This window comes from Larus michahellis, chromosome 10, assembly GCF_964199755.1.
Source record: "Larus michahellis chromosome 10, bLarMic1.1, whole genome shotgun sequence".
NCBI lineage: Eukaryota > Metazoa > Chordata > Aves > Charadriiformes > Laridae > Larus > Larus michahellis.
Genome location: NC_133905.1, coordinates 20,553,175 through 20,580,682, shown reverse-complemented (window position 1 = coordinate 20,580,682; position 27,508 = coordinate 20,553,175). Strand labels below are relative to the sequence as shown.

Below are 27,508 nucleotides of genomic sequence, written 5' to 3'. Positions count from 1 at the left end.
TGGTGCACGAGAATTTTACTAGCATTTATACATCCCGATAGCCTGAAATTAAACCCTCCGCTCTTTATTGAACAACGGCTCAATCAGCGACATTTTCTTAACACCCAACAGCCTCGGAGACGTGTTAGTATTGTTTTGGAAGGTGGTGACCAGACTTTCAAGTTTGCACACTAGTTCTGTCACATCTCCCATACTAACATACTCTTCAGGAAAAGAGCAATTTATGAGTGGTACGCTTATTAAGGCTGAATTAGAGCAAAATTCTGCTTCTGCAAGAAAATGGTTTCAAGGAAAAAACCAGCAGCACCAAGAAAACTTAATTTCTGAAATCTGCTGCAAGTAACAACTGCCCTAACGCCAGGAATAGTTACTGTGGATCTGGAATCTGTGGTTTTATTATGTGTCTGCCTTTATAACGGGAGTGGGAACGAAAAGATGACAGAATAAATGCACATTAGCATCATGTTAATTATTAGGCAAGATTAAGTATTTTAATATTCATTTAAATGAGAATAAATTATGGCCTTTTGTCGTTACAGAAGTAAATTTAAATCATCCAGTAACTTATGAGACAGTTTTCTTTTCATGGCCACATTCCTTCCTGGTTTTATTTTATACAGAAATAAATCTACATAGTTTTTTTAAAATATATATATTTTATAGATATTAGTATTTTGCCACAAATTTGACATTTTTCAGTCTTATACTGAAGGTTCATGCAGTCTTCCCCGTACAGGTATCTTTTCCCAAAAAACCCGTCCCGTAAAAAATATTCTCTACGTGTCGTTTAGAGCTCTTGCAAGTTTTCTTCAGGCGTAAGTCTGAAAAAAACCACAAATTCTCGCACATTGCCACCAAGTTAGTTGAGCAGGAAACCCCTAATAAATATATCATAGAATACCACGTTCCACGTTTGCAATGTGTATGTGCATGAGGGGACAGGGGACTGTTTTGTTTTGTGGGGTTTGTTTGTTGTTTTGTTTTTTAACTTGGAGGTTTTGAAACCTTCAGAATTCTTTGTACCAAGTTAAATATTACTTAATGTCCTGTCCAGATTAAAGGCTTTTTAGACTTGCCACCACCTCCACGGTGACCACGCTTTCTTGGCACAAAACAGATAGTGAGCGCAGCTCCTTCAGGGTTTGTATTGCAGAAAGAAGGACGTGACAGTGGTTTGAAGTGCTTTAACGTAAAGGTCAGACAACATCGTTTGTATGTAGGATGAGAACAATTTGGAGTGGAATCATTAAAGTAGGTATACAAATGGGTGCCTGAAATGCCTCCTGCAATTTGCTAAGAGATGAGTTTCTGCTCGCCATCCTGGGCTCGGCTGCCTCAGCTCTTGGCGGCCCAGTGGTCGCGAGAGGTAGCAGCGGGTCCCTCCGGGCAGGGATGGCAGCCCCGAATGCTGCTGCTGCACTGGGACTGAGCCCCTGCCACCAGGCTGGAGACAGAAAACAAGAGGGGCTCCAAAAAATAAACACATTAGTTAATTCACTATGGATGATGTGTAGCAAGCTCATTGATCAACTCGAGCTACTTAGCAATGTGGGACTTCAAAATTAAAATAATGATTTGTAATCATTTATGTCCAATCAAAAAGCTATATATGAGGAGTAAATGGTACAGGGCTTCGTGTTTAATTAAAAAGGTCAGTTTCTGATGCGTATTGCCCAAATATTGCTTAAAAATAAACTAAAATGTCTTGTTACAAACCATTGCTTCCTAACCTTTTTGCGGAGTTTCTGGATGCGATTAATCACTTCCCGGGCAACTCCTTCATCCACCATGGACTGGTCTGGGGTAACATCCAGCAGAACTAAAACCTGAGGTAATGCAGACAAGAGAGCTGAATAGGTGACAAACTTGAAAAAACCTAGTATTAGCTCATTCAGAAGCTCAGGTACATTTTTAGAGAGCTCCTCTCTTACAAAATACCACATTGAAGAGAGTACTTGAACACCTCCAAAATTCAGAACACAGGCTCCCAGAATTTGTTGAACTATCTGAATAAAAAAAAACCACCCCAGCTTTCACCTCACCATTTTCATACTACTTCTAGAGGAAGCCTTCCCTTAATCGAAAAAAGTAGAAATACCCATAAAATACCTGAGCATCAGAATGTGCCTCAAACTGGGCAGAGCCTCCTGCAACCTGATCAAAGGTGTACATGAGACGAAGATCTTCCCCATGGAGCTCATGTCCTTCTACAACAATGGTGCCTGCAGAATTGGCAGATGAAGAGCATCTCTTACAATCAGAGTAAAAACAAAAATTTTTTTTTAATTCAAAAAGCTTTAAGCAAGTATCAGACTTCAAATACGTGAAATGCAGTATACTCGCAATGCCGTTAAACAGCAGTTAGGCACTGGTAAGAAACACGGAACTATCCCACGTTTGGATTTTTCACACAAGCGCTTCTACAGGCAGCAGAACTCAAATGCAGACACTTCAGCAACTGTGTGTGTACCACACAGAATCAAACTTAAAAATAACCTGTATACTCAACTAAGTCAAAATTTACATTTAAGCAGTTAACTAAACAGATGCAGCTGGAAAATTCACAGCCGCTTGTAAATCTGGAATTGAAGCAGTGCTTTTAGAATAAAACTACTGCACATATATTCGGTTCAAATCTGATTCAGTCTTATTCTCTACTTCATTTTGGCCTTACGATAGCATTTACACAGGAGAACACTGTAAGATTAGTACACATGGCCACTGCTAATCTACTGTCAGCAAAATAATAAAACCAACTTTTCTTCTACTCTCATTAACATAAAATTGAATAGGGATAATAGAAGGAAGTAGGCCTTAGGCTTCCCCAGGCCCACAGAAGGATACTTTTACATCTGTTCTTGCAAACACACAATTAATATACACAAATCAAGTGCAATTGCTTGAGTTTTTTCTGATGAGCCAAAGGGGTTTGAATCTTTTTTTTGGTTTAGTGGTTTGTATCACTACATACCTGTCTCCTGGAATTTCTCCAGCTGCTCACTCTTCAGCTCTTTGATTGCAGCTGCGACAACCTTAAATGCCCCTTTCAAACGCTTCCCGAGCACCATGTGGTCTGGCTCTGCTCTCAGCCGGACTCCGTATTTATCTTTATTAGTAGATAGTGTCACTTGACGTACATTAAGCTCCTATATACATACAGCAAGAGGAAAAAAAAAAGAAGCTGAAGAAGAGCCATCTCTGACAGCCATGGAGAGGGTACAAAATCAGAAGTTGTAATTCTCAAACCGCAATTATTTTAGTATGCCTGTCTCCATGAACTAAGTCATTTGCCAACGCTGCGAAAGCAAATAAACCCAACTGATACTGAAACTCTCCTTCAGCAGAAGAGCCTTTCCTCCTTTTCAGCCTGTAGGTAGACATTTCTCTGTTATTAATAGACAGCAGCCAGTGCTCAACTCGAATCAGATCCCTAGTCAACAGCCTTTTTTTGTTTTACCATTACAAGTGCCTGAAGAGATAAATCTATTACCTTTGTGTGCGATGGCATTAGAAAATGGCCTGGCAAAACTCATGAAGAAAAATTTTGCTGTAATAGTCCTTTCAGTATGCATTTAGCCAGAAAACTCTGACAATTTTATTTTTTATGTTGTACAAATGTTACTGCCTCATTTTGCCTCTTTTCTTATCTGTTTATTCTAGGTCCTTACCATACAGAAAACCCCCTTGCTCAGAAAACCACCCCTCTCTGCCCTGCAGCACAAGATCAGCGTGCTGGAGCAGCCAACAAAGCTTAGAAAACTTGCATGGACTTCAGGAGGCAGCCCAGACCAAGGATTTTGTTTTGCCACTGCAGAAACTTGAGTGTTTTATAAGTCACGTGTGGAGGTTTTCCCCCCATATGTGAAGGGAAATATAGCGGTGTTGTGGAAAGTCCTACAGAAGAATGGATGAAGAGGACAGCGTTGCTACCACATGAGAAAAGACCAAGGCTAGAACTCTTTGGAGAGAAGAAAGCTGAAGGGGGATACAATTGAGGTTTAAAAAGTTATGGAAGAGGTGGCTAAGGAACGTAAAACTGTTATTCACCAAATCCCCAAACCATCCCTTATGTAAGGGAGCACGCAGTAGAAATACCAGGATATTGGTTTAAAAGAGATCCAAGGAGTTAACCCTTGGAACTTAATGCCACAAAAGAAGGTAAAGCAGGAGCGTGCCACCAAGTTCAGAAAGGAATTCAGCTCATAACAGTAGGCACATGACAAGACGCTGAAGGAACAGGCAGGCACGTGTATCGTTAATACAACAGCTGCAGCCAGTGGGTACGGCAGGACTCCGCTGCAAGAGGTGTCCAGATGCTTGTGCTTTCTCTGAACGGACTCTACCATTGCAGGAGGCAGCACGATGTGCTCGAGGAGCCGCAAGTCTAAATCACTAGGTCATTTCTTACGTTCTGAATTACAAACATTTTGCTCATCACATTAAAAACCACCATTAAAAAACCTCCACAAACCTCATTACACAGCCTGAGCATCATACAATGCCAGATTGGAAAATACACAGCAAACCTCTCTGCTCTACACTTAATTCTGTCCAATGAACAAATGCACTACACATGTTAATTAATAATAACAAGAAATAACGCCTTGGTACACCTCCTGTAAATAACAGTGTTGTATCCTGGTATTGTTTTGTATCTTCAAGAGAGTCTGTTTTTTCCCGGCTTTGTAAAGCTAAGTAAGAAACACACGCAAGGCAGGACTCGATACCTATATTTCCAGTTGCACCCAATCTCACTCTATTCTTGGTGTAACGTACCAGGGTCAGATATTGGAAAGTTTTAATTGCCAACATGTAACTCTTCTACAGGTACAAACCTGCACAGATCTGGCGCACATTTCACTGTAATGAAATTCAAGTATTGGCTGCCCCAGTACTTGAAGCGCTTTGGGTTTAAATCTCCGCTAGAAGGTTGTTAGAGTTCACATCAACACGACACCGAATCACCAAATGCATTTGGCAAGCAAGGTCCTGCGACTCATGTAGGAAGCAGAAATAAGTGGTAGCATCAGCAGGACAGGACTAGCAAGTAGCCAAACATTTCGACTGAGAAGTAATTCTTAAACACAACCTCTGAGCTACAGTCTAATTCCCTAGGAAGTGCTACTGACATCAGGAGCCAAGAATACAACTGAAACTAATTTTATTTAATACATCTTTTAGGAAACCTAATAAAATTTACCTATTTCAGAAATTCAGTTTTAATGGGATGATGTTGGAAATAAGCCCACAAGTGATAAATGACGACCTTGTGGGGAAAAAGAAATCGTAATCCAAAAAACAGCAAAATTGAAAGATGACTTTGGGCTTGATTAGATAAATTACATACAAGCCAACTCCATCGGGACAAGTTTTCTATGCTAATTAGATTAGGAAACCATTGTTCTGTATACATTATCAATTTAAAAAACCAGAACGACTCTTCAAAAAAAGCCAGTCTGTATCTTGGGTCTGTTTATATCTGCCTCCATATAGTGCTTTGACTTAAAATATTCCTTAATTTTATCTTCCCGCTAAATCAAAAGTAGCTCCTGACACATCCTTCAAGTCCCACGCACACAAAATGAGGAACCATTCCTTCCCATCGCCAGTTGAAGAAAACATCTATTCTGGCATTCCTATGGAAAAGGGCCTTTTGTTGGTGCCGTGTGCCCGACACGATCGGATTGACCCGTAACCCAACTGCGCCGAGTTCTCAGAACAGAGAAAGTGAGTATCCTAAAAAGGAAAATAGATATTGGTTATGTAGTACTGTAAGAAAGAAAATGCTGAAGGACCACCCACTGCCACAGCTGATGCGTCGGTTAATTCAGCCCATTCATGGGCTCCCTCCACTACACCACTGTAACACCATTAATGTTATCAAATGCTGGTAGAGCTTGGATTTGATGGAGGAGAAGTCCATTTTCTCTGTGTTATTATAGCCAAGGCAGGGGTTGAAGGGTAGACAAAGGGTGGATGCAAACAAGATTCTGGTTGTGCACAGAGTAAAATTTCCTCAGATAAAACCTTTCACGGGAAGTAGTTCGAAAGAAAAGCCCTGAACAAGGCTTGTAAAAGGCTTCAAATACTAATGAATAAATGCAACTGTGTTCAGCTGCTAAAAGCCTTCTGGATTTATTTCATTTTGTGAGCATGGCCATTTTCGCATGACAACTCTACACTCTGGACAGTTCTAATATTAAAATCCATTTATTTAAATCATTTGCTATGTTCTGATGATGAAGGAGTATGACTGCAGATCAAAGACTACAGCTACTTCCGAAAAAACGATGAATGAAATTTTCAAACAACTGAAAAACATATTTTTCAAAATCCTTTGTCAGCAACTGCATGAAATTAAAAAGTGTAATTTTTCTTACAGATTACCTCTGGCACCTGCAAATTTACTAGAAATGCACTTCTGGCAATAACTAAAGGTTCTAAAGCTCTGAATACGTAGGAGGTTGATGAACAAAGCTGCAACTACAGTAATACTGCCCAGTCTGCCTGATTCATTGACCTCTGCAGCTCTGCACCATCCCAGTAAACAACTAGATTGATTGCCATGCAATACGATAAAATACACACTCAGCTTCAGCATCAGCTCGTTGAATTTTAAGATACATAATAAAAATAGGACAACAGACAGTATTCTGTATTTGTGCTTCCATAAAGCTATTTCAGTTTGTTGTAACTCATCTCCCCACATGACATACCTTAACTTTGTTTGCAATAGCAAATGAATATAAATTAAAGCACACATTTGTACAATCCAATTATGTAATAATTTATCAAATTGATAGGTTTCTTTGTTATCTTTTACTAGCTGTAGAAGCTGACAGCAAACTTTGTCAGCTACCTTTTTGGAAGTAATTTGAGTAAGCAAACCTCAACTCCCTTAAAACAGGATTCTGTAACATCCACAAATCCATTTTTCAGATCCAAAAATATGACAGACGCTAACCTAAATTTCACGAAATTCTGCTATTGAACAGATCCAGGCATTGAAATGATTAATAATAATAGCACTTCTGAAGTGAAGCATAACAACTGCCAAGTCTAAGAGAAACAATCAATAAGCTAACACGACAGAAAAGCCTTACAGTCCCACTTGCAAATCAATTAAGATTTTTTTAATTAAAATTCCTTTAGGGCACAATTCTTAAGAACTTAAGTCCCACAGTCACTAACAGTGAGAAGCGTACAGCACTGATCTAGAAGCCTTGTGCACTGAGCCGTGACTCCCTCAGCAAGTGCTCTTCAGTTGCCCCCACCAGAATTTTTAGAAGCCTTCTTTAGATGTATACTTAGGCTTGGGAAAGGTAGTGTTGCTGGAGTAATACATAATTAGAAGTCTAAGAGGTCCTCCGCTGCTTCAGTCAGCTTTTGCATTCTTTGACTGCCATGCTGCTCTCTCCAAGACGAGCGAGGAGAGCTGATCTACTTGGGGAGATGCAGAATTTTGTTCTCTTTGCCAAGGCAAAGCAGCTGATCCTGCCAATGACAACTTGAACTAAAAAAGTTCCAACACATTTTAAGCACGTGACAAGATCTTCTGCTACAGAACTCTCTGAAGATACTTTACTGAAAGGAAGAAAGAACCCTTCACCTACCAAGGACAGGCGTGTGATAAGGCCCATGCCATTTCTGGACAAGGGGAAAAAAAAAATAATCCTTCGATACTCTACTGCCTGTGGTTATTATAATAGAAAAAGAACTTATCCCTCACTTATCTTTGAAGACCCATTTCATGGGCTTGAGAGAATGCAAATTGTTACAAACACTTATGGAAGAAAAAAATCCATCATAACCTTATGCTTCATGTACTACCAGCATGCCTTAGTAGAGCCATTGGAAGGGACTCTGTCATGAACCAACATAAACTGATGTGGAGAGTGACAGATTCTGACAAATGAGAGATGACAGGAAGGTTAAAGGTCAATTATTAGTAGAAATAAATTTTATTTAATAATCCAGAGGCTATTAAACAGAAACACAAACTACAGACAGATTGCAGAACCCACCAGTCCTCTAATATCTCAGCTCTTAACAAGTACAGAGGTCCCAGGGCGACACAGCATGGGCAGAATTTCTGAAGACAGAAACGACACAGTCAGTTCCTCTGCAGCGTTGGACTCAAAGCTTTGGTGCTGTGGGTGGAGCTGAAGGAAAGGAACTACTCTGAACTGCGGAGAATCCCTACATTTCCCACCCGATTACCACACTTGGACACATAAAAGCCGTACGCTAATATGACAGTAGCAGGGAAGTACGCTGCAGGTAGAACAGGGCAAAGAATTAAGTTGTAACAGTAATCTGTTTTTAGCATATATGCCACAAGCACTTAAAATACAGTTAAGAGGGCAGACTTCAGAGGACAATGAAAAGTGCACCCTATGGCTCACCTTTCCAGATGTGACACCATCGTGGGAGGGAAGGGAGTTTCATAAACTCTTCAGATAGATGTAAAACTACATTGATGGTAAAAATTTTTTTTTCTTCTGGTTTTTGCTCATTTAAAGAGAGACTGTTGCAAACAAGTAGATTTGAGAGGGCAAGACATGAGAAGGCTAAGCTCACAGTTCACAGGCATTCAGAAACTGTATTAAGACTTCTGAAATCTACGAAATCTCCTGCAATAGTTAAGGAAATTGATATTTTTGGGGGTTGTTAGTTTTTGTATTACGTGGTACTTAACTTCTCTAACAAGACCTTGCATTAAGGCATCCCTTCTTCAGAAATGTTTCTATCAGGAGGTCTTTCTTGAACAGGGAAGATCATCTGAACAACCACCTTGGTGTTTTTGTTTTGCAAGACTGCTGCTTCAGTTCTCAGCCCAGAGAAAAGCTGGTGTATGTTCTGCCCTGACACACACAAATACAGTGAGATTGCATAAGGGAAGGATTCAAGTGAAAATCCAGACAGCTTAATACGCAGAAATTATTGTCATGAAGTAATCCCCAATTTATATTCAAGTCTAATGCACGCATTCTGCCCAGCGTCAACACCAGCTCAGTTCCTGTAGAATTCTGCTTTCTTAGCAAAGAGCTGCTATTCACAATGCAATTCTTTCCTCCCCAAAACACATACAGTTACAAAGATGAAGTCATGGTTTGTCTCCCCAAGGAACCCAATGAATCACCTGGGTGAAAAGCGATCCTCTATCCCAACGAGAGTGCTGCAGCCAGAGGAAATTAAGACGGCTCCAGTCTCCCAACAGAGACGGTATTATTACCTCTAACCCCCTGGTCAGTGAAGCCGTTATAAAGCGCCGAGGCTGCTAACACTGAGAAATTACACATCACATAGCTCATGACATCAAATGCATGATCACGACAGATTTAACTAGTAAGAATCACTGGATTTAAGACGATTTGAAGGCCCCAACACCTAGAAAAATGTTCAAAGGCATACTGGCATAGTAGCTTTTTTTTTTTTCCTTTTCTTTTTGAATAAAACCACCATGGCTCATCAAAATTCATCACTGTGGCTGAAGCACTCTTCCTTCTCACTGTTCCCTCTTACTTTTTGATTTCTCTTGTACATCATAGATGTGAAAGCAGATGCATATAAACTCTATTTGTAATGAAATTCAATTGAACATAAAGACTAAAATAAGCCCACTCTACAAACAGTCTTTTAAGCAATCAAAAAGTAACAGGCTTTGTGCCTTCGCTACAACTTCTGAAACGCAGTACTAAAGTTTAAAAGATTTATTTATAGTATAAACATAGAAATAAATGAAGTTTCTTTATAAACAAACTCCTTTTCCATTTCACTTCTTAAAATACTATGGATTTTTACATGACTGACTAAAAGCAGAAAGCGCAGCCAATTTCAGGAAGCTGAGCTCAAAAAACCAAGAAGGGTTACTTTTCTTTTCAATGACGGGGCTTTTATCCAAACAAAGATTGAGAAGTAGGGCAGGCTGTATTTCTCTAATGGACACACATTAAAAAAGTATTGCAGTGGCATATGGGAGCAGATGAGTGCAAGAAATTGTACGGACTAACATCTTATTCATTTGACATTTTATTTCCAAAACACCACCTTGACCGGTACCCGGTTCTCCCTTACATGGAACTCCTTCTCTCCAGCAATCCTTCCACTTACTCTCAAACTGGTTTTAATGCTCTTTAACTGAAGGAGATCACAAATTTTACAGTCCATCTCTTTGACAACATGTAGTTGACTATTGCCTTACTTTAATTCAGAAAATGTTTTTTCCTTTCACTGATGAAGAAAAAGAACATTTCTAATAGCCTGTTAGTCTTATGTGCTCAGTTTGAGTGATTAAGTATTTCTCAATACTACAGCTGATTAAGGATCATTACTCATTTACCTTCATTTCTGTACACAGAACCCATTGATATCCCCTTTCATTACAATTATCTTTTAAATTAATTTTGCCACATGAGATATTCATACCATCAACAGAGGAGGTTAGGGTTTTGTTTGTTTAGGTAACTGACACCCAGTTAAGCATCATGTTCATGATGTTCTTACCTCAAGTATGTACTTCTCTAAAGATCTGATGTTTTCCAGAGCCTCTGGATCCTGATGGATAACAACTACTTCTTTCAATGGATACTGGGGAGAAGGAAAAAAAAAACAGAAACTTTTGTCTTTCCAACTGAAACTAAAGAATTTCAGAAATTATTGTTTATCATTTGAAGTATTTTATTGTTGAACTGTTTGCTATTCCAAACTTAATTCTTCTCTCCCAAAGTTACAAAGCTACGGCACACTCCCAAGGCATTGAGAAAAGATGTTAAGAGTTCTAACCTTTACTGGAATGGTTTTTCTGTCTCTGATTACTCGTCCAAGCTCAATAACAGACTGCAAACAAGAAACGGCACTTTCAATTTTTTTGTCGATGAGATCCTCCCTAGATTAAAAAGGAAACATTATATTGCTTCATTTTCATTGTATCCATTTGAGCAGATTCAAAACATTTTACCCCCTTCTCTGAAATTTCCTACAAGAGACTCAATTTCTCCCTGTTTGTGGCAATTTGAAAAATGAACAAACAGGTTTTTCTTCTCTCTTTGTGCAGAAGATGAGGAAATAACTTGCTGAAAACAAAAAACAGAGCTATTTTAAAATCATCTTTTGCTAGCACCTCTCACAAGATGGAAATGATGGATTGAGACATACTACCTATTAATATCCAATAAAAAGTAAGATTTACATTAATAATATTGAAGAAGATGCAGAAAGATATTACAAATAGAATACTTACAACGACAATGAAATACCTATAATGCAACCAACTCACTGGATTTCAATTTATAATCTTTTCCAGGAATTCTAAATATTTTAGCTTGATGTTTTAGACAGTCTTGTCATCTTTCCCGGCTTCATCATTTTTCCTGGCTTCATCATTTTAACACCCTTCCATTTTGGAAGGCAGGGTTGGGGTGGTTTTTTTTGCATTTTTCTGGGGGGTTGGGTTGTTTGGGGTTGTTGTTTTTTGGTTTTTTTTTGGAGTAAGCTGACATTCACATCTTGTTTCAAAATGTACTAGCAGCCAACAGTTCCAAAACTGTGGTTTGCTTGATTTCTCAAGTAGCTGCATAAATTGAGCAGCTCCTTCAAAACCACACAAGTGTCGTATCAAGAGCAGAGGTACTGGTTCAAAAGAGAGTTGTGAGTAAAACAAACAAAGTTGGGGTGAAAATCACACATCCAATAAGGACCATCCAGAAAAACAGAACGAGTAAAGCAAAACTTACAACTGAAATACCCCTATTTTCTGCATTAGGGCTTTGATTAAGGTGTTACTACTTCTATAGTATCCGTAAAAGAAGCAACATTACTAGAAGGTTTAAATTTTTCAACTTGTAGTTAAAGTCTCACGGTCAGCTCCCTTGTCCTTGAGGGTTTTCAAACTGAGCTGCAATGCAAAAGGAGAGTTTGCTTCTCTTCCATTCAGTGACTAACAGCAGGGTGTAACGCAGGCACCAACTTAATCCACTGCTCTAGCACCAAATCACCAACGAGCAACTCATTACTGTAATACTAGTGTCTCCCCCGACTGGATTAAAAAAACCCAACAACTTCAGTTGTCAAGTTCGACCTGGGTTGAGTTGATGCTACGGATAACCCAGCACGTATCTCCAGTACAACCACCACGGCCCCAAACCTTTCAGACACACTGGTACTTCGCAAAAAGCCTCACCCATCAGCATCTAAAGAAAGGATCTGTCTGGAAAGCTCACTCTCATATGATGTATCCTCTTACAAGGAAGTGGCAGTCCCTGGACTATGGTCTAAATTCTTGCTCTGAAGCCAGAAGAACTCACTCTGCTGTCTCCGTATGTGGTCCACACAAAACAATCATTCCAGTCCACATGGGGTCTGGCACCAGCCTTCACCAGGAAAGGCCCAGAGATGGGGGGATGCACACGTTCTGGCAAATACAGGGCCGCAAGAGTTTCCTAATCCTTTTGGGCCCTTCATAGGTAGGCATCAGAGCTTCTAGTCAGTGTACATTTTGAAGAGAAAAAAGAATATTCCTTGCCCACCGTAAGAAGAAAACATCATGAGTTGGGAACATGCATTCCTCCGAATTGCTTCCTTCCTATCTACTACCCTTTAAGCAAGCACAATTCTACTGCCTAAAAGCAGAGGGAAAAGAAAATCCCCAGCTAACTCTGAGAGCGGTGTGTGAAGCATACTGCTAGTGAAACCCTCTCCTGCTACAAAGAGACTAACATTAACCAGAGCTTAAGCAAAAATTAAACATTTTTTGCTTATAGAACAGAACACGTTAGCTATCATCCTAAAATTCTTCCTGCAGCAAAGGAATATTCACATTTTTAAAGCACCTTGTTTTCTTGTTATGCAAAACAGTTTTAAACCCAAGTTTAGGAGCGCTGTTCTGTGAAAAGCAGAAACGCCCCCAAAAAGCCACCCAACTCCCAACCAAACCAAAAGCCCATTTTGCCACATAAGAGCTGTCTCTTACCTCACTTGGGGAAGCATGAGGTAGTGAATGCTCTCAGTGTTCTTCTCCTGAACCGACGCCGGATCAATAAGTGTCTTCAGATTCTGGTACATCAGCTCAGTGATAAATGGAGTATATGGTGCCTGTAATGTTGTATTCAATCATCATCTTTTCTTTATTGTTTGTACATTACGAATCAGTAATGCTTATGAATTGCATAAGGACAGTTCAGCAAAAGCGATGCTCACACAGTGTGTTCGATGCAGAACTGTGGTGTTATTCAAAATGCAGACTGAAATAAATGATGAAATTGCCACTACTTATTCAGCTCCTTCCTGATATTTACTTGTTACTTTTGGGCATCAGATAAGAAATCACAATGTCTCTTTACCAGTCAGGTGATATCTGCCTTCTTTATGGTACCATGGGACAGATAAGCAAAGAAAAGGGAGAGGTGGAAAATAAACTGTGCCGCACAAATCAGGAGCAATATGTTTTTTCTCTGCATGTGCTTCGTCTCTGTACCCTAGTTTCTATGGTCAACTTAAGACACAAAAATGCATGCTTTTAGATTAACTACATTAAAAACATCAAATAGTTATAGTGGGCCATAATTCCCTTACCATAAGTCTGCACATGGAGAACAAAACACTAAACAAGGTTTCCAAGGCCATAATGCAGTCTTCAGTCCCATTCTCACCCTGTTTGAAGAATTCACCAAGAAAAACACAACTTAAATTTTAGGACCAGTAAGTGCACTTCAACAAACTTCAAGAATTTCCAATGTTAATGCAGTAAACTTCTTTTCCAAACTGTATTAATTTTGCTCAATCCCATCCAGCAAGTGAAACAGGCCAAGAGGCAATTCTGCCCCTCTACTCTCTCTGGGGAGACCCCACCTGGAGAACTGTGTCCAGCTCTGGTGCCCCAACATCAGAAGAACATGGACCTGCTGGAGCGAGTCCAGAGGACACTACAAAGGTGCTCGGAGGGCTGGAGCACCTCTGCTCTGAAGACAGGCTGAGAGAGTTGGGGTTGTTCAGCCTGGAGAAGAGAAGGCTCCAGGGAGACCTTAGAGCCCCTTCCAATCCCTAAAGGGTCTCCAGGAAAGCTGGGGAGGGACTCTGGATCAGTGAGGGGAACCATAGGATGAAGGGGAATGGCTTCAAACTGAAGAGTGGAGATTTAGATGAGATCTGAGGAAGAAATTCTTTGCTGTGAGGGTGGTGAGCCCCTGGCCCAGGTTGCCCTGGGAGGTTGCAGATGCCCCATCCCTGAAGGTGTTCAAGGCCAGGTTGGACGGGACTCCGAGCAACCTGGTCTAGTGGGAGGTGTCCCTGCCCAGGGCAGGGGGGTGGAAGGAGATGGTCTTTAAGGTCCCTTCCAACCTATCCCATACCATGAATTAATGGGCATTTTGTTTGATTGGTTTTTCTCATAAAACAAGGAGGAGGAAAAAAAATGTTAACTTCTCATTCCCACTATCAGGTACAAACTGATACAATTTAAAATGCAGCATAAAGATTTTGTGTAACACCACGAAGCTGCTATGCATTAAATTACCATAGACTACAAGGATTTTGTTTACAGTACAAGATTGGGGAAGAAGATACCTACCTTTAGTCTTCTGCGATTCATTCTAACGTACCAGTTGGTCAGGATATCAACAAACTTCACTAATCGAGGCACTACAGTGTACAGCCTGTAAGCTAGAAGGAAAAATGTTTACTGTAGTTAGTATTTGCCCTCTGCATCAAACTCCTCACTTAAAGAAGCACATTATCATTTGTAGCTCTGGTGTTAAACATAAAACTTCAGTGGAAGCACATATGTTAGTAAGATCAAAAAAGTGATTAGACGTACTATCATGTTAAAAACCATATTTTGAAATTGCGCACATCATCAATTCTCCTGCTTCAAGACAAACACATCTACCACCAAATTGCTTCCCTAATCCTACACAATCACGCATTATGGAAGCCTTATGCTTTTATCTGACTCGTAAAGAGGATAGTGGATAAGAGACTATTAATCGCAAAGGATTTGGCAAATCCTAGATTTGCACATGCTGTAAATACAGCCAAGTCGCTAGAAGTTTAACAGAAATTATTGTAGAATAATACAATAAAATTCTGTTCATTACTGCCAACACTTTCTTTTTTGTTCACCAGGTTTAAAATGAGACACCTATTTCAATCAATTCCCCCCAAATTAATTGCATTTTTAAATTATTTTTCTAAGTAACACAGTAGGTTAAAAGAACGTAAAGTAACGGCAAGCCTGACGAGGTAAGAAGATAAACATAGCTGTATTTTCAAGTTCTGTGTAACTTAAAAGCATGGAGGACTGCCAACACGAAAAAGAAGGTCATCACAAGCATCACCATGCAACTGGGAAAACAAATTTCAGTTGTTCGCGAGAGAATTGGGGGGGGGGGGTGGGTGGGTGGGAACGGTCCTTAAATAGGACTCAGTTTTCCAAGGAAAAACTTGTGTATCTCTAAAAGCAAAGAGCTTTTTGATCTCTATTCTGAATCCGTTTCATTAATCAAGCAGCTACTGAATAAAATGGATCTTTGCTTTAAAAGCTCCTTCACACTTTTCATTGCATTTTCTAAAATAGAAGTGTTTTCAAAGGCAGAATACTGGTATTTAAGCCTAAAAAGGAAATGCTCAAAAGATTCATGCCATGGTGGGGAAGACATTACTTATGTGGGAATTTGTATTTCTAAAAAATTCCCATCTCTCTTCTAGCTGTTTGTTATCTAGTTAGGAGACTGGTTAAAAACAAACAAAAATCCTGAAAAAAGCCACCCTTCAGGGAAAGTATATCTTTAATAAGAAAGCTTGGAAACATGTATTTCTCCCCTCCGCAGCTGTAATCCCAGTTCATAAACCAAATGGTGAAATCTTGCTTTTTCATGACTCAAGAAAAAGGTTCAGCATGTGCGTGGAACCACATGCACGGACACACGCACTCTTCTTTCAATTCCAGTTATCAAGAGAAAAGTTGTTTTGTAAAATAATTACTTGTATCGAGCACTTTAGAAAAAAAAAGAATAATAAGGCTTACTGTATTTAAACACCGAATTTTAACCTCCTTTAAAACACATAGGATTGTTTTCCCTACCACTTTTCATAATATCTTCCCAACTATCTTCCTACCTGCCCTATTTATTAAAGGGCCCAAATCCCAGAAGCTTCCATCATAAAAGATAAGGTTTACTGGAGAAACTATACTCCTATTCAATAGCTAATAATTCATTTGGATAAGCGAGTTATTATCAAAGTGGGGCTACAGCAGCTGCAGCTGAAGAGGTTACTGGCACACATCTACCCAACTTGCAGCACTTCTGAAGAGAGCGTGTCTACACCTCCAGGTTTGGGCACCTATTAAACCAAGAGATGATACACATCAGCAAAAGTCCTCTTACAAATGCATATGTGTCTTGTTTCAACACATTTAACTTTCGCCAGTTTTCCTTAAATAACTGAAATGACACTTTCTGATGTGTTGTCTCCTTTTCTCCAACAGCGTATGTTCCAGGAAGCCAAAAGCTCTCCCCAAGCCAGGCTTAGCAGAGGGTTGTCACACCGTTCTGAAGGTTTGCCAGGCTCTCTAAAGCACCCCCAAGGTGGAGTGCGCACAGGTACGGTCCCCTTCCAACCCTCCGTCAAATCAAGTGAGGTCAACACTGAACTGGCAGGGGCTCCATTTGGGCTGAAACGCTGCCGGCCCTTCAAGCTACTAGTAGAAACTGGGGCAGAATTAACATAAGTTTTACTTAATGAAAACATTTTTCTAGAGGCAGGCAATCAATGTAAAGTTTAGCGGCACTATAAAATACGCTTGATTAAATGGCAGGAGCTAAGCTCAATTGCAACATTTTTCTGGTTAGTGGTGTCTCCTTGCCATTTAGAGTCTCCAGCCCGTATGTTCTTACGCACAATCACACACACGGGTGCAGAACAGCACGCTACGGCGCGGACTGGGCCTTTTCTTTGACAGATAGTGCCCAAATATCACCTCTGCCTCACCTGTGCTTTAGACATGGCACAGACAACGTATTTTTTTTTTATGCATCTTGCAGGTAGAGTTGTATGGCATTAGTTGGTGAACGCAATCATTTATTTCTGCTCGCATCATGCCACACCTAAAAAACAGTTTTTGCATTTATTATTTTTTTTCATCATTAGTATTATTTTCAAAATCTTGGATTCTAAAATGAAGCTTGTGTACTGTATTTATGTCCTTCTCCAAGCCTTTGAGGTTATCAGTCACCATTACAATCTTCCCTTGCCTCTTCCTGACATTTTTCCTACTTTAAGTCATGTGAAATAGGAAATCTTTAAAAAAAAAAAATATCTCAAACTAGTTTTTTTTTTAAAAAGATTAGCACAAGAGTATCACGTCACAGTACACAAATTTACTGCATCTCATTAATATCTGTCTGACTGAATTCAGAGTTAATGTAGAAAAATAAATTGAAAAACGACATTTATTAATCACTTCCAAATAGGATGCGTCACTCATTCGACGAGCACATCATGTTATCTCTATCTAACACAAGACAATAGCATTTAATACCAACACTACAGTCTTTAAAGTCTTTACATTGTCATTTTCCAACAGGAATGTTATTCTCCTGCTTGGAAGGATCTTCTTGCTTTGTGCAGATGTCAGCTGACACATCCCTTTTTATTACCTTTATCTTCCTCTTAGAAACCCAGAGCATTCAAGTTTCTAGCCCCATGCACATCTTCCTGCAAACACTATTTCTGCTTAAACCAGGCCCTAATCCAAGATCCCAGGTACACATTCACAAACGCATTTTCCGCTGTCCCTCAAAGTATTTTCCTCTTCACACGCAGCACGTCAACTTGCATAGGCTCTGCATATTTCTGTTTGGCAACACGTGTAACTCAACACACACCACCACCAAATTTCAAGGACAAAACTTCTAGAAAGAAGCCACGTTTTCATCAACAACAGACAGCTTTTATGATATTCCTGGGTTTGGTAGCTTGAGGATTCTTTCTTCCTTTAATGAAATGCTCTCAAATGATCTCACCTGAATTTTGTTATTACCAAAATGACCTGCTTTGTCTGCTGTAGCAAGATAAACTCATCTTGCTGGTCTTGGTGAGAGTGAACACTATGCCAGTCTAAGAGGGGGGAATGCAAGAGACGACTGAAGCAGAGGAGGACTGTCCTGTGTCCTCACAAACTCCAATCTGGCATTTAACTGTTTCCTCATTACTTCCTCATTACCTATTATCCCACTGATACCTTCCTTCCCGAAGCCCAAGCACACCTGCAGGCGGCTTCTAAAAGTTCTTCCAAGGGCAACTTAACATCATGGGCACAGGGAGGGGTTGGTTGTTTATTCATAAAGGGTAACTACAATGGCAAAAGCCACCTTCTTTCCATTATCTGGGTTTCTAGTGCCCTCAAAGGCACCAAAACCTCTCCAAATCCCATCATGACTTTATCTGCAAATTTGTAAGCTTACTGGATCAGACCAACTGCAAGAGCTTCAGGGGGCTCTTGCAGCATCTTCTCTTTGTAATTAATATCGTCTTAATAGAACGCGAGCATTGAGAGGTATTGGATGATGAAAAAGACAACACGCAGGAAGAAAACCAATGCAATGCAATATCCTACCGTGATTCCATCCTGCTGCACACACTCCCAACATGATTACAAAGAAATCCTCTCTATGGAACTATGCAAGGGAAAATTTATTCCCCTCGCTCATGTACCTCTCAAAATTATTTTATTTAGCTGACTTGAGTGCTGCTCATTTTATCTTTTTTTTTTACAGCTTCCCCAAATTCTATTTGGTTTCCTTTTCGCTGCTGTCTTTCAGTTACTATTATAATATTATTAATTGCTCCAAGCACTGCAGAAGATACTGTTACAGCAGGAAGCTACACCACTGAGCTCATAGGATTAGCCGTGACAAAAAAAGCCTCATCACTTTTTGAAGTTTCATGAACAAGCATAGCAAAATCTGTATTAATGCCCATGAAAGCAGCACTCCCTGTATTTTGGTAGCTGATTAAAGATTTCCTTCCTTTTGTCTGAACTGTAAGTCTCATGTGGAATCTGGAAGTCTGGATGAAATGGCTAGTTCTCTAACCAAAAATTGAACACCCGTACACACACCCGACCAAACGTGTGCCTACCTGCCATTTCAGCTTTGAAGAACTGAATGAGCGACTGGGTGAAAGAAAGAATCCATTTATCCATGATGTTACGGCTCTCCTTAACTGTGTTCTCATTGTAAAGGAATTCTCTTCCCTCATCCTATCATCAACATAAAAACACAGAACACATTCTTCAGGTCATAAGGGTACACATTCAGACCTCTCTATTGAGCCACCTGTCAGCCACTAATATTTTGTCACCTTCACTGCGTTATACTGGTTTCCTAAGAGAACATGAAATTCCAGGAACAGCCAAGGAAAACCCGACTCCCGCTACTGCTGATTCCACCACACCATACCTTCAACTACAAAGGAGGCCAGTTATTTGGATCTGTTAAACCAGATAAAAAGTAGTACAGCACACAACGGTGTGCAGTCCTTCCTTCCCTCTTTGCAGCATAAGTCATCGCTTCCAGACACAGGGTACGACTCTTGAATTCACATAACTCTTTCATCTAGGAGGATCTGAAGCATTTACAAGAAATGTACTACAAAGATAAATTCTATTTGGGAAAGGGCATATAAACAATATATTAATAATTTTTTTAAGAGCATGTGGTAATTTCAGCAGATTAAAACATGGAAGATCATAAAAACCTGAAAAAACAGGCGGAATTTTTAGGCATCCAACATGCATATAGTGCATTTTTTTGTTGTTGCTTTCCAGAATACTGATGTTTGCACCCATCTGAGAAATTTCCTAACACTTTGCTGATTCTGTAGGGCACTGCAAGCAAGACCAGATGTAAGCACACTTGTCCATGCCCACAGTCTGACCCTTTTCCGTGTGAATGTTCTTATGACTTGTTGAAAACAGGGTTTGTTTTGGGTTGTTTGTTTGCTGGGGGGTTTTTTGTTGTTGGGGTTGGTTTTTTTTGGGTTTTTTTGGGTTTTTTTCTCCAGGTTTACAAACACTATTTAACATCTGGTGTTAAGAGTCTTCGGACTTTCCCTTCCCTCAGAGCCCAGATGAAAAAAAGTCTATTGGGATTATTCAACCGAATAATTATGCATCCACTTAGGTAGTATAAAGGAGAAGATTCTTAGGAAAGAAATGCATCTGCACACCCAGAAGTGCCGCAATCCCAGTGTGAGGTCAGCAATCATTTAACCAACTACAGTTACTGTGGTAATTACAGTAACCATAAAATTATTATTAGACTTCATCCAGGACACTGGGAATATAGTTTCTCCCTTGCAGGAGGCAGAAAACAATGACAAGGTTGTTTAAGACTGTGCATGAAATCTAATTTAAACACTATCACCTCCAACAGCACATTCTTTTGCCTAATATGGCGTACAGGAATGGTTTCACTATCTATTTAGAAAGAAAAATTACATCTGCTGAATCACCAAAACTAACTGCTTAAGCACCTGGATTTTCCACTGGGGTCTTCCATTCCCAATTTGGCTGATCTTGCAAGATTTAATGGGATCACAGCAAAAAGCTGCAAAGCACACTTTAGGTAATTCAAAGGTCAAACAGGAAAAACTGAAGTATATTTTTGTGGCAATGTGTAAGTTTGTCTGATGAATGCTGTCTAGGGATACTAAGAAAAGATTTGTGAAATATTAGGATCTGAAGTTACCAGACTTTGTTCCCAAAAGGGGCTGTTAAAAGATAAAACCATTTATTGAAGCAGCTATTTACTGTACTGTTTATTGAAGTCAGCTGCCTTCATTGCTTCAAGTGGCAGCTCTCCACAGTGATGAGTCTGCTGCTGTAATTTCATGTGTAGTACAAGGTTTGAGCTATTTCGCTTGGTTCCCACTCTCCCATAAAAGTCTGCACTAACAAGTGGTAAACTTCTATCATTAATCTCGGTTGAAAGATTAAAATCGGTTTCAACAGAAACTATACAATATGCCCATAAAATCTGCAATTTAAATGAAAAATTACTCTAAGAAAGAAATTTTAATCCTGCTTTCATTCTGAAAGTGTAGAAACTCATGCCACTCACACAGCATTTTTTAGTAGACTTCACGTGTAATCTGCAGGTCGAAAGCATTATCAGTTTTATGATGATTTACCTTGCTTTCCATTCCATTTCCTTATTTTTTTTTCTAAGTTGTATTTAAATTTAACTTTTAAAAAAATTAACTGCCACGTTATAGAAGGCAATCTTCTTGCTGTGGCTAATGTATTCAGTATCAAGTATTCCCAAGTTAAACATTTTTATGCAGATTCATAATTAAAGTTACAGTAAATGAGTTAGCTCAATAAATTGTCACAGCAGCCGCTACTGAAAATAACTTTCTTTTCATTACTTATTTGCAGTTCTATTTGAGTTAAATCTGTGTGCTATTGAGCAATGTTCTCAACGCAGAGAAACTTGCAGTCCAGATGTCAGATCCTCTGACAGCATCCTTCCTGTGATGCAGCCGTGCCTGACTACATGACATGGGGCAACAGCAAAGAAAAAGCAGCAGCAGCACTGCAGGCACAATTGGTGACACCTACTGCCTCCAAACACTGATAAGACAATTACTAGAAACCCAACGAGGCTTCGGATGGGTATTTCAGAAGGATTCCCTCGAGCACATGTGGTACCTGGCTTTTAACTGGTGTTCCCAGCATGGTGACTGGCAGCAGATAATTGCTTAGTACATATTAGCCCCACAAACTCAAACTCCCTATCTTGTTCTCTAATTTCAAGAATATGAATGCAATAGCATCACATTTATCTCAAATAAAAAGGAATCAACAGCACCCAAATCTGAGAAATTATACTTCTTATGTCTTGACAGTCCCCTACCTTCCACTCCTACTTTCTAGACTATAATATAGATATTATACAATATCTATAGTATATAGATATCTATACAATAATTCTTGGTCAAGAAAAGAAAGATGCAGGGCGATTATAGCCTTATAATACAGGCTACAAACAGCAAATAACACAGAAATTAACAGCAAGTATATACAACCTGATGTAACTTTGAAGCCAGCCTTGCTTTGAACAAGGAGGTCAAGATCAGATGAGCTCCAGAGTCAGAATCCAGGCTTCCCTTCCAATCTAAATTCCTCTATGATGCTAATTCACTCTAACTGTGGAAAGAGCACAAAGCCCCTTCCACTTTGCTTTTCCGTGCTTGAGAGAACTGTACCTTATGTTGGAGGATCTGAACGTTCTGAACAAGAAAGCGATACGCATTGTACCAGGGCAGGAAGACATCCTTCAGTATATCCCTTACTCCTTCCTCCTTAAATCTCAGATTTTCTGCTCTTACCACAGGAGAATTGATCAGGTATAGCCTGCAAAATAAGAAAACAATACTCAAAAGCTTAAAACTGCATATAGTGGTGGAAATACAGTTTAACATATAGCAAACCCCAGAGAGTTGCATAGCAAGAAAGATACCCAAGGAAGCAGTTTCACACTGAGGAGGACAGTATTGTAAGCATGTAACATATGACAGTTTACTTCCTAGTGCTACAGGACTATTTTTACGATACTGCATATGCAATTTGAATTAAAATTCTCTTTTTTACCCTAGAAGTTAATTGAAGTGATAATACACGCTCAGATGCTATCCCAGTATAAAAGAAGCAGTGGATGCATGGAATTACATGGCTTCACTAAGGGCAAATTGGGCCTGACAAATTTGGTGGCCTTCTACAACAGCATCGATGGATAAGGGAAGGGCAACTGACACCACCTGCCTGGGCTCATGCAAAGAATTTGACACTGTCCCACATGACATCCTTGTCTCTGAATTGGAGACGTGGATTTGACAGATGGACCACTCAGTGGATATGGAATTGGCTGGATGGCCACACTCAGAGTTGCAATCAACAGATCAACGTCCAAGTGGAGACCAGTGATGAGTGGTGTTCCTCAGGGGTCAGTACTGGGACGGGTGCTCTTTAACATCTTTGTCGGCAACACGGACAGTGGGATTGAGTGCACCCTCAGCAAGTGTGCCGATGACACCAAGCTGTGTGGTGCGGTCGACACGCTGGAGGGAAGGGATGCCATCCAGAGGGACCCGGCCAGGCTGGAGAGGTGGGCCCGTGCGAACCTCATGAAGTTCAGCCGGGCCGAGTGCAAGGTCCTGCACCTGGGTCACGGCGATCCCAGGCACAGATCCAGGTTGGGTGGAGAATGGCTTGAGAGCAGCCCTGAGGAGAAGGACTTGGGGGTGGGTGTTGGTTGATGAGAAGCTCAACATGAGCCGGCAATGCGCACGTGCAGCCCAGAAAGCCAACTGCATCCTGGGCTGCATCAAAAGGATGGCCAGCAGGTCGAGGGAAGTGATTCTGAGACCTCACCCTGGAGTACTGTTTCTAGCTCTAGGGCCCCCAACATAAGAAGGACATGGACCTGTTGGAGCAAGTCCAGAGGAGGCCATAAAGGTGATCAGAGGATGGAGCACCTCTGCTCTGAAGACAGGCTGAGAGTTGGGAGAAGGCTCCAGAGAGACCTTATACCAGCCTTCCAGTACCTAAAGGGGGCCTACAGTAAAGATGGGGAGGGAGGGACTCCGGATCAGGGAATACAGTGATAGGATGATGGGCAACAGTTTTAAACTGAAAGAGGGGAGATTTGGATTAGACACCAGGAAGAAATTCTTTGCTGGGTGAGACACTGGCCCAGGTGTCGCAGAGACGCTGTGGCTGCCCCATCCCTGGAGGTGTTCAAGGCCAGGTTGGACGGGGCTTTGAACAACCTGGTCTGGTGGGAGGTGTCCCTGCCCAGGGCAGGGGGTTGTGGTTACAGTTAGGATGATCTTTAAGGTCCCTTCCAGGCCAAACCATTCTATGACTCTATGAATTAGTGCTCATCTTTAGAACGGCACTTATTTTTCGGTAATATTTTGAATTCTTTAATAATGACTGAGTACCTTCCTGATCAATCTGGTTAAGTTCTTCAGTTATAAAAAGTTTTGGGCCTATTGCAAACATAGGACTAAGGAGCAAGGCAAAGCAGGCAAATCAGAGTAAAACAGTAGAAACTAATGTTTCCAAGAAAAATAGCCCAAGAAGAGGACAAAGGGCGTACCTCCTACCAATACAAATGTGCCTCAGTTCCAGAAACAGCTCTAAGAGAGCAAAGCAGAGGATTCGGGTGTCTCTGACCGCTTATATCAGAAGCGGCCCCTCATGGAATCACCTCAGCCAAGGGGGTTCATCCACACATGAAATCCACCCTGTCCAGGGAGATCCACCTCCTGTCAGTCTCTCTGAGGCTCACAGTTCCTCATTTCAGAGAGACAGACACGTCCCCCAGCTACCTTCACTGGCTGCAAGTTCTCAAAAAATCATTTTTGTGCTTTATCCCATCTTACTCCCTAAACAAATATTCTGCCTATGGAGACAAATTGGTATCTATCAAGTTAACTCAAAAAGAAACCAGGTCTTACTTAAGTATAAAAAAAAAAAAATTGAATACAAACTTGATTTAGATACACTTAGTTTAGTTTTCCAAACATGAAAAACAAACCAAACATATTTTATTTTAAAGATTGTGGCACTTCTCAATAGACATTTATTAACTCATTTTCTCAAATTTTATCAACTTTAAAAAAATCATGATTCTAAACTAATATATCTCTACAGGCACTTCCTTTAGGAGGCTTTAAAATCTTAATGGGGTTTGACACAGCACATTCAAGAAAACCAGACCATAAATTTTAAAAGAGAGGGCTTCTTGCATAAAAATGAATACATAACAACTGAGGTGCCAGAGTAAACAGGCAGTAATGCAGCACAGAAATCATGGGCATCTTAGGTATTGTATTAAGGAAAAAAAGAAAAAAGAAGTATTTTTAAACATGGTATCTGAATTCAAATTAGAAATTTACAGAACTACAGAACAATTAAGCATGATAATGAAGTAATAAGTCCTTAAATGGAACTAGAATTCATAAATAAATATTTAAACCAAACCTCCCATCACAATTATTTATGTGCTTATTACTCATTATTTATTTCAGTAGTCAAACACAGTTTTGCCCCGAATACGAGAGCTAGTCTGGCCCTAGGGTGCCCCAGGATACTCCAGGCCAGTTTGGGACTTAGTGAGAATAATGACCACTTCCAGTTGCCTCCACTGCTTTCCTCCTGAGGAGGCAGCCATGCAAACTAACCAGAACCATGAAGGATCCACTTAATTGCTCCTTCGCACCCACCTCCGCAGCACTCGCTGCAGAATCTATCGTAAGTCTTATAAAATGGCTCTCAGGACGAGAAATTAAAGAAAATGGAGCGCTCTCAGGCTATAGTTTTGGTGCTTTTTTAACATAGCAGCCCCATACTGACTTACAATATGTAAATCTTAGAAGAATACTAATTTCCTGAATTTGTCCAATGCAAAGACACTTACCCCTATTATATCGAAAGAGAAATAAGGCACACGATAAAGGAAGATTTCTATGCATTTAGTTACACCTAGTAATATTATCCACTGAGCAGAAAATCAAACCTTCTTCAAATCAAGCCAGTATTATCAAGTTTTCTAACAACGTATGAGAAACAATGAAGTAACCTCCTTTTCATCTCTCTAAAACAGCAGTCTGTGACATTACGTTTTTTCTCCTGTGTTTTAAGAACAGATTGAGAAGAGAACGTAACACATCATTTCTAACAGCAATACTTACCTCAGGATACATGAAAGCAAAGGGCTTGTATATCCTATGACCAGCAAAATCTCTTTCTGATATATTTCAACTTTGACAGCTATCCAATCCAAGTCATAAGTCTTAGGAATATTGAAATATCACTGGTTTTGACAATTGTTAGAGATTTCAAGTTTCATGTTACAGGAAGTCTGAAGTTGGGTTGTTAAATTTACTGGGCTGTCATTTCTTCTGTTTGCCCTTTCCATTCAATTCCATATTCATTTAAACAACTTACATCTATATTTTCTGCTGATCTATTTATCAAGCTACTGCTGAGAATACTTCAAAGCTGTAGTTTAAAATATATATGGGTGTACTGCAAAAGCTAAAGTAACTCTGCAGGGAAACAGTGCCAAAGAAAAAAAGCCTCGGTTGTAGCTTTTTCTATAAACAGAACACATCAAGCACTTCAGTGAATAAGCAGAGACAACTGAATCGCAGAGCTCCTTCCTTAAATGAACCTAGTCTGCAATGCTTTTTACTCTCTATGTGGGTGTATGTATAAATAAATGGGACATTAAAGAATGAGTACACAGGCAGAAAAATGAATTAGCTTTTTAGAAATAAAAAAAACCACGAATAATGGAATTCTAACTTCTGGTGTTTGAGATTTTTTGTTTTGTTTTATAAAAAAAGGCAGATTTTTTTTTTTCAACAGACACATCACCTGCGATTTAAAAAATCTCCAATATGAGTAACTCCAACCCTTTTCACTCATACTGTTCCAGCTACCGATTCACTGATATTCTGCTAATACATCTCCATTATTTGTAAAGAACAACCTTGATCAAATTTAAGAAACCCATCCAACTCTCCACTGTAAACATATATTAAGAAACCCACCCAACTCTCCACTGTAAATATATACGAGAAGATAATTTACGAGGTCTCCTAAATGCTAAAGCTTGAAACAATAAGGAACTTCATATGTTATTTTTTTAAATTATCTAGAACAAGCAACAACCATTTTTCTCAAATAAACAAAACACTACGGTGCACTAAGCTTTCGTTCAGCCCAATCATTACCACGTATAGTTGTAACATACAATTCAATCTGTGTGATAGTTTAAGGTTTTCTTATATATAGCAAGAATTACAGGGCTCTTGAGAAATGCCTAAGTAGTGTACTCCTGCCGTTATTAAAATGTCTTTATTGCACCTTTACCTCAAGGTACCACTTCATGCATGTAGTTAGTGCATCTAGCCAAAGGACCAGGCAACTGCATAATTACATTTATATGTTAGTATAACTTTAATGAAACACTTGAACTGTGTTTAATCTCCATTTCACCAGGACAATTTATATATACATATTAGGCTGCTCCACTTCTGCTTTTCTGGTTTCACTGCTATTAGGTACATACTGTATACTTACATGAACAAAAGAGAAACGCTTTCTGTTTAGAAAATGCATAGCGCAAGCAGCAAACAAACATTTCCATGCATTATACAGTAATCCCTTCCTAGAATAACGATTTAACAGTAAGCTAATAGTGTTGTTCTCAAAGATTTTATTCCAATTTTCACTGGGTCAACTCCGACCATTGCAATAGCAGCCAGTGCTGGCTGGAGCAGAAGCACTCCATACAAAGCGGACACACGTTTTCCGACAAAAGGCCTCCAGTCAGCATGGCAGCTTCAGTCGTTACCAGCCTTTAGGGAGATATAGAGGGAGGGAGATATAGAAAGTCCAGGCACTGGAATTATTGCCAGTTCTTTTGACTCATCC

The 27,508-nt window shown here is 39.9% G+C and overlaps 1 protein-coding gene across 4 annotated transcripts in view; it reads right to left on the bottom strand.

Annotated features, from left to right (window-relative positions):
* The window catches only part of IARS1 (isoleucyl-tRNA synthetase 1), a 112,752-nt gene that overhangs the window by 18,987 nt on the left and 66,257 nt on the right, over window positions 1-27,508 (bottom strand). For 3 of the 4 annotated variants that reach the window (XM_074603195.1, XM_074603196.1, XM_074603194.1), the window contains 10 exons: window positions 22,267-22,414; window positions 19,138-19,258; window positions 14,567-14,658; window positions 13,573-13,650; window positions 12,971-13,092; window positions 10,786-10,888; window positions 10,507-10,590; window positions 2,972-3,146; window positions 2,110-2,222; window positions 1,731-1,826 (listed from right to left, as the gene is read on the bottom strand). In XM_074603195.1, coding sequence (XP_074459296.1) covers window positions 1,731-1,826; window positions 2,110-2,222; window positions 2,972-3,146; window positions 10,507-10,590; window positions 10,786-10,888; window positions 12,971-13,092; window positions 13,573-13,650; window positions 14,567-14,658; window positions 19,138-19,258; window positions 22,267-22,414 — 1,132 coding nt within the window. Of the gene's footprint in view, window positions 1-1,730; window positions 1,832-2,109; window positions 2,223-2,971; window positions 3,147-10,506; window positions 10,591-10,785; window positions 10,889-12,970; window positions 13,093-13,572; window positions 13,651-14,566; window positions 14,659-19,137; window positions 19,259-22,266; window positions 22,415-27,508 lie in introns of all 4 variants that reach the window. The other variant, XM_074603197.1, reaches the window with a different exon arrangement.